This window comes from Corvus hawaiiensis, chromosome 16 (assembly GCF_020740725.1).
Source record: "Corvus hawaiiensis isolate bCorHaw1 chromosome 16, bCorHaw1.pri.cur, whole genome shotgun sequence".
Classification (NCBI taxonomy): Eukaryota; Metazoa; Chordata; class Aves; order Passeriformes; family Corvidae; genus Corvus; species Corvus hawaiiensis.
In genome coordinates this window covers 16,244,977-16,255,907 of record NC_063228.1, presented here as the reverse complement: position 1 = coordinate 16,255,907, position 10,931 = coordinate 16,244,977, and the positions used below count along the sequence as shown (strand labels likewise).

The 10,931-nt window shown below is 49.0% G+C and overlaps 1 protein-coding gene across 1 annotated transcript; it reads right to left on the bottom strand.

Annotated features, from left to right (window-relative positions):
• Nucleotides 1-419: 419 nt before the first annotated feature.
• On the bottom strand, nt 420-7,967 carry RNPS1 (RNA binding protein with serine rich domain 1). The gene is given in 8 exon segments (XM_048321064.1): nt 420-1,502; nt 2,726-2,867; nt 3,336-3,489; nt 4,010-4,112; nt 5,268-5,459; nt 5,734-5,889; nt 6,230-6,260; nt 6,263-7,967. Coding segments are annotated over 8 exon segments (963 nt in total). The 5' UTR covers nt 6,342-7,967; the 3' UTR covers nt 420-1,396.
• Nucleotides 7,968-10,931: the final 2,964 nt, after the last annotated feature.

Sequence of the window (10,931 nt, the reverse complement as noted above, 5' to 3'; positions counted from 1 at the left end):
GCCCGCCCTGGGCGGCAGCCAATGAGCGGCGCCGGCCCACGGAAACAGGGGCACAAGCACCGCCCCCTTAAAGGGGCAGCGGCCCCGGCACGGCACGGCAGGGCAGGGCAGGGCACGGCGCGGCACGGCACGGCACGGCACGGCCCCGGCACGGCCCCGCCCCGGCACGGCGCGGCACGGCCCCGGCACGGCGCGGCACAGCCCCGGCACGGCGCGGCACGGCCCCGGCACGGCGCGGCACAGCCCCGGCACGGCACGGCGCGGCGCAGCCCCGGCACGGCGCGGCACGGCACGGCACAGCCCCGGCGCGGCACGGCGCGGCACGGCCCCGGCACGGCGCGGCGCGGCGCGGCACGGCACGGCACGCCCTTCCCCCACAGCCCCCCCCCGCGCCCAGCAACGCAGCGAGGCAGGACGGCTATTCTCAACCCTACTGCTTTATTCAGTAACTGCTTGTCGTACACAAGTACAAACACAACATGGCCCAAAAGGATACAAAGTTATACAAAACAAAAAAAATCTGTATAGTATTGACTGTACAACAGGTGGTAAATTCTTTGCCTTTCCCTGTGTGAGCGCCAGTTAATCCAGCCAGCATCGTGGCTTCAAGTCTCCCTCTCTGCCTTGCAGTTTCCAGCGGATTGGTGCTCAGTCGCTCATTTGGGATTTGTAAAAGCACTCACACTGTTTTCACTGTGGGTTGAGTAGGAAGTTTTTACCAACACCCTCAATGAAAAGGTGAAAGAAATCACTTATGGGGGCAGCTACAGAACACTTCTTAGGATTTCCAGCTTCTTCTCTATAGTGTCATATTCACTGGGCTGGACCGTTGTTTCTGTGGTTATTGCCTGGTGCAAGCATTAAAGAAGAGCTTACTCTGCAGAAACTAATCATCATGGGGAACTGGAATAAAGCAACAATTCTGTACTGAATTAAGTCTCAGGCAGGTCTGGGCTCCAGCTGCCCTGAAAAATCCTGTGCTGGCACGTGGAGATCAAGGTATGTGGCTCACTGTCTTACTCATTGGGGTTCTAACTAGAACAAGATTCACATGCTGGTCTGTACAGCGTGCTAAGCGTTTACAATCACCAAGCAGCAGCTGCTAACTGGAGAAAGAGAGGCTGAAACATCTTTCCTTCCCTCTATCTGGAAAAGATGTTTTTACAGCCTTTAAAATCAAAGCCATTTTTAAATAATTTCAATTCAATGCCAGGAATCCAGAAGCCTCACAGCAAAGGTTACTGGCCAGGAACTGGTGCTCTCTCCTCTTACGTTGCCTTCACTGCCAGGATTATCTCTCACTCCTCCTCACCCAGACTCATTATAAAAAAAAGGTACAATATTCCATCTGATGGGATTTAAGTTAAAAAGTAAAAAGCTGTCCAGTCCTTTTGCTTTATCTTGAGGAGTTTGAGCTGGAGCGGCTGCGATGGCGCCTTCGTCCGGGAGACCTGGATCGGGATCGCCGGCGAACAGGGGATCTGCGCCGAGGAGACCGGGACCTGCCAGGGAAGGAGCAGAAAGCTTCCCTTAGGAGACAAGCAACAGGCGCGAGTAATTGGTCAGCTCAACTACCAACTTTTAAAAAACACCTCCCTGCCTCCTGCCAAAATCCCTCACACACCATGGGAAAAGAGCTTGAGCAAAAAACACAGCCGGCTCCAGAGAGGACTGACTACACAGCAGGAATATGCTGGCTATCCTGCCTCTGCTTCAGGAACCATAAAATATTATTAATACCTGAACAACAGGCAAGAAACTGTTTCTCTTCCTCAAGGAATATGAGCTCAGATCCTACATCAGATCCTCCTTCACCTGAAGTCATCTTTGACTCCCGAAACGGTGATATTCAGGGGAAGGATTTATCCAAACCCTTTCAAATTACAACAAGGCTCCTTAGAGGGAGCTTACTTAAGAAGTAGTTTAGGTTCAAGCTTCTCAGTACTACACTCAACAGTCATAACAGTACAGCTACTGCTACGACACAGAGGTTCCAGGCACAGAATACTAACAGAGCTTTAACAGGATAGCAAAAATTGGAGTAGGAAAGATAACAAAGGGGGGAATAGCAAACCTGCATCTGTAAGACTGCAGCAAAAGGTGTGCTTAAAGGAGGACCCAGAAGCCTCCTGGATCTTGTGCCACATAACTACTGCTCATTTTTAAACCCGTGGCTCAAAGCTGTTCAGCAATCAAGTTGCTACTGACAAGTAAGACATTTTGAAGACATGTAAACACTGAAGACTCAACAACTTATCTAAGCACAATCAGGCAGCCCCAAGTCACACAACTGTCAGATCACACCTTGGGGGCAGTGTACTCCATTCACCTGACAAAGGACTGCTTTTTGGTCATGTGCCCATGCAGAAATAAGGGAGGGAAGTACAAGGACTTCTGAAAAACAAGAAGCTGGCACAGCCTGCCACAAGTGTTCTGTCAGCCAGAGTCTGTTCCCACTTCACCTTGAAGCCTTTATGCAGAAGGGGCTCCAGGGAACAGGCTGGGAAGGACGTGACCTTTCCTGGAGGCTGTGCTCAGGATGCAGACCAGAGCAGGCAGCCTGGAGCTAAGGAGTTAGGAATGGCAAGCCAGGTTCAACCGATGCCCAAAATGTGCCACTGTCACTTGGCAGGGGAAAGTCAAGTCCAACAGGATTGTCCCCTGCCAGGTCTTTCAGCGATCATCAGTTGCTACCGAGAAAGAAAAGCATTGTCCCAGCTCTCACCTCCTCCTCATGCGAGGGGGGGACCTGCGCCACATGGGCGGCGGTGGCAGCATCCTCCTGGGGGGGCTGAAGCGTCGGGGAGGCGGCCGAGGCCGTGGGGCCAGCACAGCTGTGGCCGTGATTTCCTGACCGTCAATCTGGCCTTTTTAGGGAAACACAGAAACAGGGAGAAGTAAGTCTTCTTCCACAATAACATAAACGCATCGTATTACTGCAACTCACAGCTTTGTCGCAGGCAGCACCGTGGACTGATCCCACTTCAGTTATCTCCACACCCTGCTCAGGGGCTATTCTGACAAAGTCCACACAACTACCAGACTTCTTAATCTAACCCCACCAAACTGCAGCTCAGATGTTAACCTGGAAAAGTTTTTTCATATAAGCGTAAAATAATTTTATCACTGTTTTGAAAAAAAATATTAGTTTTAATAGTTCTGTGATTTCTTGAATCTGTCCTGAACCTCACAAAAGCCATTTGGGCTGAAAACTGACAGTATTTTAGATCAGTTCACCAAAGACATCCCTATCACCTCTAACTCATTTTCTGGTCAAATCCATCTGCTCTGAAGACTTTTAAAAGCCCCCAGGCTACTTACAGGTCAGTACCTACCTCCATCCATGTGTTTCAGGGCTTTCTCAGCATCATCTGGGTTCTCAAACTCCACATAAGCATAACCTTTGGAAAGGTGTGGGTTTAGCCTGTCAACTGGCATGTCAATCATTTTAATCTTTCCATAAGTGGAAAAAATTTCCATGATGTGATCCTGTAGAGAGAGAGCAAGCCTTAGGGACACAGACCACACTCACTGGCCAGGTCTGGCTGGCAGAGCAGTAAATCCACAGCACATTTTTTCAGCAAAGTAAACTTTTCACCCCTGAAGATGTTTAAACTACATTCTAGCCAAGAAAACTCAAGCCAGACCAGCTCTGCAGATCCTTTATCAAGAACTGCCAGATATCCTTTATGTCTCCAAGGTAATTTCAGCTGTTGTCCCAAATTCTAGTTTTCTTCCTAGTAAAACAGGATATAAGGTCTGGAACACTGACAAAACAGGCAGACCTCTTAAGCACTACATGTGTCTCAGAAGCCTTCATGGTATTTGACTCAGTAAAATCCTACCAAAATTTTCTTCACTGATCAATCTGGACACAAAGAAACAATTTCTAACAGTACCACCTTGACAACTCTCTAGTAACCAAAAAGTCTGGAGAGCTTTGAAGGAGCAACTCACACATTCTCAAAGAACATGATTGCGTGACTACAGAGGAACATGACATTACTACCTTGGTCACGTTTCTAGTGAGCCTTCCAACATGCACTTTTGTGGGTCTGGGTGATGGGCTCCGCCTCTTGCGCTCCTTTTCATCTCTCTTGGGTGGTTTGGACCTGATTTGGACAACGGAAAACATCTACAGTTTTCAGGCAACATGCAGGACAAAACCAAGAAGCCAGTCATTATCACATGATTAAAAATACCATTTTTACTGAAGGGCATCTTTTTCCTGAAGAAGTTACAGTGTTGAGGTGGTGGTGAGGGTGTTCCACTCAGAAACACCTCAGGATTTGCACTTATCTTGTCTGCTTTTGCTTTAGAACTTTTTGAAAATTGAGGACCTTTTTTTGCAACTTTTCAACTTCACTGCAACTAGGGTAACAAATACAGAATTTAGCAAGCACTTTTATGAAGTTGCGGTCATAGTTAAAGCATTTCTCAGTTGTTAACACAAAAACATTCTTTATCTCAACAACTGAAGAGGGAAAGTAAGGCCATAAACATCACAGCATACCACTACCAGGCACACAAACAGATTCAATTATTTGTGTTTCTGTATTTTCTGTTCACTACAGAGGTCCAAAAATGTTTAAAAAGTCTTAAAATTAGCTGCATATCACAATGCCTTTGCAGTTAAAAAAAAAATCTGGAATGAAACTTTAATCTGTAAAAAAATCAGTACATAGAAAATTTGTATTTATGCTTCTTCCTAATCCTCAAGTCCATAAATTGAGTGATACACTAAAAACCCCACCCTGCCTTAAGCAGATTTTTATCAGCCTTCATCACCTTACGCAAAGGGAAAACTGTACAGACATTAAGATAGTTTGATTCCCACACCACCTTTATGGGGGCTTCCTTTGCCCTCCTTCCTATCTTATTTTTTTGTAAATAAGAATATAAATATACATATATATATAAATATCCTGGTTTTAGCCCTGACTTTTCTGTTAGTCGTGGCTGTAGTTTACAGCTTTACTCTGATCTAGCCCCATACTGCTAAGGAAACACTGATTGAAACCGCCTCTAACAACTCTAATATTGAAAATCTTTAAACTCTTCAAAATTAGGTTTTTAATCTCAGTTCCTACAGGGCGTATGTCTGGATTCTAAGGAAATGGAGCACACCCATTCTAACAAAATTCAGATCTCTAAGCTATGGAGAAAGCAAATGGTCTTCAGAGAACAATCTGTTCTGATCACAATCTTGTATTCTACATGGAATTAACCCGGCATCTGGCAATTCCTAGAAGACAAATAAAACTCACTTGGAGCGGGATCGTCTCCTGTTGTCATGTCTCCGTCGAGAGGGACTGGGAGATCCAGAAGAGCTGCTGGAACTGGAACTGCGTGAGGTGCTGGAGCTCCCAGAGCGGCTCGAGGCAGAAGAGGAACTTGAGCCACTGCTAGAACCAGTGCTGGAACTGGACCCTGAGCTGGAAGTTGAGCTGGAACGGGATCTGTTAAAAGGGGGAGAAGAATAAAAATTAGTGGAATATCCAGAAAAACAATAACTGAGAAACTTCTGACAACTAGAGAGAGTAACTGTGACTGAGGCTCCATAGCTCACCAGACAGCCAAAGAAATTCATATCTGAAATAGAAACCCTCTTAAGTTAGGCTAAAATTGCACAGTGACTAACACAACACAAGCTTTCAACAGGCCCACAACTAGCAGAAATAAAGCTGATTTCTGAAAATGCTGTCATTTGTTACTCTCCATACAAGTACCCACCTGGTACTGCTGCTCCCACTGGAAGCACTGCGTCTTTTGCGTGTCTTGTCCCGACCACGATCCTTTTCACCCGATTCCTTAGTGGCTGCTTTATCCTTGGACCGGTCCTTTGATTTCTCTTCAGACCTGTCCTTACGCTTGGTTGGTGAAGGAGCCCTTCAACAACAAATTGCAGAAGGCATTGCTTAAGTCAGAAAAACACAGACAACAAAAGCCCCACACCCAAATAAAGAACAGAACAGCAACACAAAACACTGAACTTTGAATGTAATTCAGGATCACTGTTACTGTGGAGTTAAAGCATTAGGCAATTGCAGACATTTTAGAAAAAGGGAAATATTTCACATTATAGAGCAGCTTGGAGGAAGACAGCCACAGCACACAAAAATTCACTCAGGAAGAAGAATTCCCAATTCCTCACCCTCACTGGGAGAGCCTAAGCACCCTGTAACATCCCAGTTTTGTTAAGCCTAGAAAATTTGGACAGCATGATCACTTAGTGCTGGAAGCTTTATTATTTTGACTTCTAGGAAACTCTTCTTTTTCAATCCTGGTAACTCCTTTTCCCCTTCAGAGGCATCCAAAGAAGCACTGAATGGGCCCCACATCTCAAATCTCACTTCTATCTCCTCGATTCAGAGAGCCAAATTAAACACAATAAACTCCAAAGAACAGCCTAGTTACAGAAGAAACAGGTTCACAAAGAAATTAACAGTTACACATATAACAGCAATCCTGCTCACAACACACTGGACATTCACTGCCTTCTCCAGAGTCCCGAGTCACCCATCCTGTCAGACGTGTTAGCAACAGCTCCCACCGGCACTGGAGGCCTCACCATACAGTCTGCACTGTTGTTTCACATTCACAGAAGTACAAAACACCTTATTTATCCAACCAAAAATATGGCAGACAGAAGGCATCCATTTCCTCTGCAAGATGCACAAGCAGCTCATGCCTCTCAACCCAGACCTGGCTCCAGAGGAGCAAGCACTATCTTTCTCCAAAACCAGTTTGTGCCATGCAGCACACATTTGTCAGAAAGGAAGGGCTGTTGAGAACAAACCCTCACTGAATTATGGCTGCTTCCAGCCTCAACAAGCTGCTCCCAAAGCTCCATCAGTCTTGGTAAGACCAGGTGAAAGGGCTGAGATTGCTGCACTGCTGCCACAGCAGCTCTCACTTCAACTTCTCAGCACAAAGTCTAAACTGGATTCTGACCTTGCCTACCCTCCCTGTTTGCCCTAGATCCGAAAGGAGACTAACTTAACACCTATTTAGCACTGAAATGCTGGGCATTAGTTGACTTCCAGATGTTTGCCATGTGAGGGCTGCATCCATCACAAAATCTGCAACGTCTATAAACATGCTGCATTTTGATTCCTCCATGGGGATTGTTTAACACCTGCATTACAAACCTGCCTCCAACATTTTAATAACCTCTAAAGGAGTGTGACACTTTCAACTACCAAGGAATGAAACATTCAGGAAATGGAAGCATGAGCAGAAGTGTGTTGGAGCTGCCAGCCTTATCTGCAGTGGCACTGAATATGCACAATAATGCAGGATGTTGGAAACATCTCCATCTCCATGTGCATCACAGGCAAACTCAGTGAACAAGAAAAAACCTCTCCAGCTCACAGCATCCAACCATCTCGTTGCTTCTGTGCTTCTGGCAAGCAATTACTTTATTCTCTGAATTGCAATAAAATTTATGGTTGGGAAGAGATTACTTCTGAACAGTGAAACTTGCTTTCCTGATTTTCAGCTTCACAGTTTGCCCTAATACATCAACTGCAAGAAGCAACACAAATGAATATTCACAAACCAAGCTCCCTGCAGAAACTAAGAAACACCCGTGGCCTTTCTGCATGGAGGACAGGAAACCCACCCCACAGACGCGCCACTGGCTGAGCTTGCTGGGAGAGGAAATGTCTCCTCTAGCACCAGTGGCAGGAAGAAAGCAGTCTATGGACTGTCTCACGGCTGTTGCAAAGGGAGCCAAGACAAGCAAACCTGCGTACATCACTCAGCTTTAGGACATTTCTATCCAGCTCTGTGCCTCTCTAGTGCAAGGTGTGAGGGGGCTGCAGTTCGGGAGTTGAAAGCCACTGCATGAGCCTAGCTGGGCAGTACAGAACAGACAGGTTCCTGGTTTCACAAGGCCAGAAAACTTAAGATTTTCCTTTCATAAAATAACAGAATCACAGACTGGTTTGGGATGGCATGAACCTTAAAGCTCATCACTTTCCGACCCCCCAGCCATGGGCAGGGACACCTTCCACTACACCAGGTTGCCCCAACCTGGCCTTGAACACTTCCAGGGATGGGACTTTTCTGGGCAACCTGTGCCAGGGCCTCACCACCCTCACAGGGAAGAATTTCTTTCTAATCTCTAATGTAAACCTGCCCTCTGTCAGCAGGAAGCCATTCCCCCTTGTCCTGGCACTCCAGGCCCTTGCAAAACATCTCTCTCCATCTTTCTTGTAGGTTCATTTCAGGTACGGGAAGGCTGCAATTAGGTCACCCCAGAGCCCATTTTTCTTCTTCTAAATATCCCATAGCCAGGTTTGGGTTATCTCTGCCTACGCATCAGCTCCTCCTGCACCTGTGGACTGTAAGAGTCATGATGTTATCAGCATACAAACCTATCTGTTAGTGCCCAAGAGTCAGATGTGGTTTTACCCCTTCTGGGAGAAGGGAAGAGGGAACACAGATAAAGACCAGCATGTTTGCTGTTACCCAGGCTGCTGCCGAAGCAGGAAATAGAATCACAGAATCAATTACATTGGAACAAACCTCTGAGACCATCAACTCCAACCTCTGACCCAACACCACCATGTCAACAAGACCAGAGCACTCAGTGCCACATCCAGTCTTTCCATAAACACCTCCAGGGACAGTGACTCCACAACCTCTCTGGGCATGCCCTTCCAAAGCCCAATCGCCCTTTCTGTGAAGAAATTCTTCCTAATGTCCAACCTAAACCTCCCCAGTGCATCTTAAGATGGTGTCCTCTTGTTCTATTGCCCGTTGCCTGGGAGAAGACCCCAAGCCTCACCTGGCTACAATCTCCTTTCAGGTTTCACTGCTTACTGCTCCTCGGGACAGGTGCTCACCAGGGAGATTAGCCAAATGGCTTTTGAACATTCAGCAAATGATGCTGCATTTAAGCAGCCTCCAAACTAACCAGCTGTTTTACTCCACTAAAACATACGTTCCTTTCCCAGGAATGCCACTGGCCAAGCTCACTTCAGTTGGAAACCTCACCCTAACCTGCGGGAATTTTCACCTGCACAAGTTCAGGCATTCACTGGAAAATGTAGAAAGAATAAACCACAGTCTTCATACAAGGCTGTACAGCAACGCATTTCTAAGCGACATGCTTCTTCCCTACGACCAAAACCTCTCACTCTCTAACGAATAACTGGTTTAGGGGCACCCACCGCAAACCAGAAAGCCTAAGAGCAATCTACACAAACCAAACGTCCATCTCACACACACTTCTGCTTTAGAGACAGAATCTGCACGCTTAGAGCTGCAGCTCTGTGCCAAAGGAAGCAAACTCGCTCGCCCCCGGGTTTCCCGTATGGCTACAAGCGAGTCCTTTACTGGCAGTTTGCTTCAGGCCTCCAGCTGCAAACTGGCAGAAGAATTCCTGCTGTGAGAAGGGTCCGGCACCCGGCACTTCTCTGCCCACTACGGCCGCTCGGCCCAGCTCTGGGGCCGGCGAGGCAGCCAGATCCGCACGCCGTGAGTCCCGTACAGCGCCCGTGGGGCACGGGGCCGCCAGATCAGCGCCTCGGGTCCACACAGCGCTCCTCCCGCCGGCCCGGCCGCTGCAGCGCCGAGACTCGGGCCCAGCTCCCCGGCAAGCCCCGGCCCCGCCCCGCCCCGGCCTTCCCTCCCCTCCCCGCCCCCGGCCGCGGGAGAGCGCGGCTCCGAGGCCCCATCCCTTGGCCCTCGCGCCGCCATGGCCTCTCGGCGGCCGCAGCGCGCTCCCCCCAGCGCTCCGCTCGGCGGCGGGGCCGCTCGGGCCGCGGCCGGGCCGGATGGACGCGGATGGCGCGGCTCCCGCCCCGCACTCACATCCTCGGCGCCGCCGCCGCTCCGCGCCCGTCGCGCGAGAGTGATGCGGCGCGGGCGGGAAGGGGCAGCGCCCCGCGCACGGCGATGCCGTCATAGCGGAGGCAGGGCCGGAGGCGGCGGGAGCGGCCTGCGCTGTGCCGCGCCGCGGTGCGCTGTGTGCCGTGCCGCGCCGGGAGGGTGCCCCTTCAGGGCCTGTGGCCACGGCGGCCGGAGCACAGCGGCGGGCCGGGCCCGCTCGGTGTGTTAGAGCACTCCGTGCTCCCGGCCCGCGCTGCCTCAGCGCAGTTCATCGGGCACATCTTACCAGTGCAGTGAATCCCATTCGTACTGCGTTTGCTTGTAGAGTTTATGCAGCTATGCTAACTGGTGAAATAAAAGTTCCTACCAAACCCTCTCCTGCATAATAATAGTAATGACAGTAGCAGCTGGAGCTTCAACCCAGCAGGCTACAGCCTCCGCACGTGGATTCTGGGCCCGCCCTGTGTCAGGTGCAGGTTGCAGATTCACAGCTCACAGACTCTGTTTTGAGGTGGTGGCGGATGTAGGGACGGCACTACTGAGAGGGGACTTGCCCTCTCAACTGCAAGAAAATTGGGAAGAGGAGAATGAAAGACTTAAGATGGAGCACCGGACAGTGGCATTTCATGGCACGTGGGAAGGATATCCTCTCTCGCTCTCCCTGCCAAATGTGTTTGCTGGGAATTTAAAAGGAAATTTGCCAATGCAGCCACTGGTCTGACCTTCTGACCACACTGGCTGCCTGACTTTTGACTTCAGAGGAACAAAGTCAGAAGTGTATTTTGACTCCATCCCTAATGCAGGGCCTTAAAAGCAACAGACCTTTCTGAGAAGCAGGTGTGCTGATCAGCTGAAGTGTTTGCCCATAGGCATATCTGTTAAATTCCCACCGATGGAAGCTTCACCTCTTGAATTCAGTGCAAGAATACGTCCCGTCTACCTCCGCCACAGGACACGAGCAAAACCATGGCAGCTGTCTGTAAATTCATTGTGGCAAGAAGAAAAACTGGCTTATTTTCTGTTCTGCTGCAAAACCAAGGGGTATTACATAAAACCTGCCATGGAACAGGTTCAGAAAACAAACAAAGAAA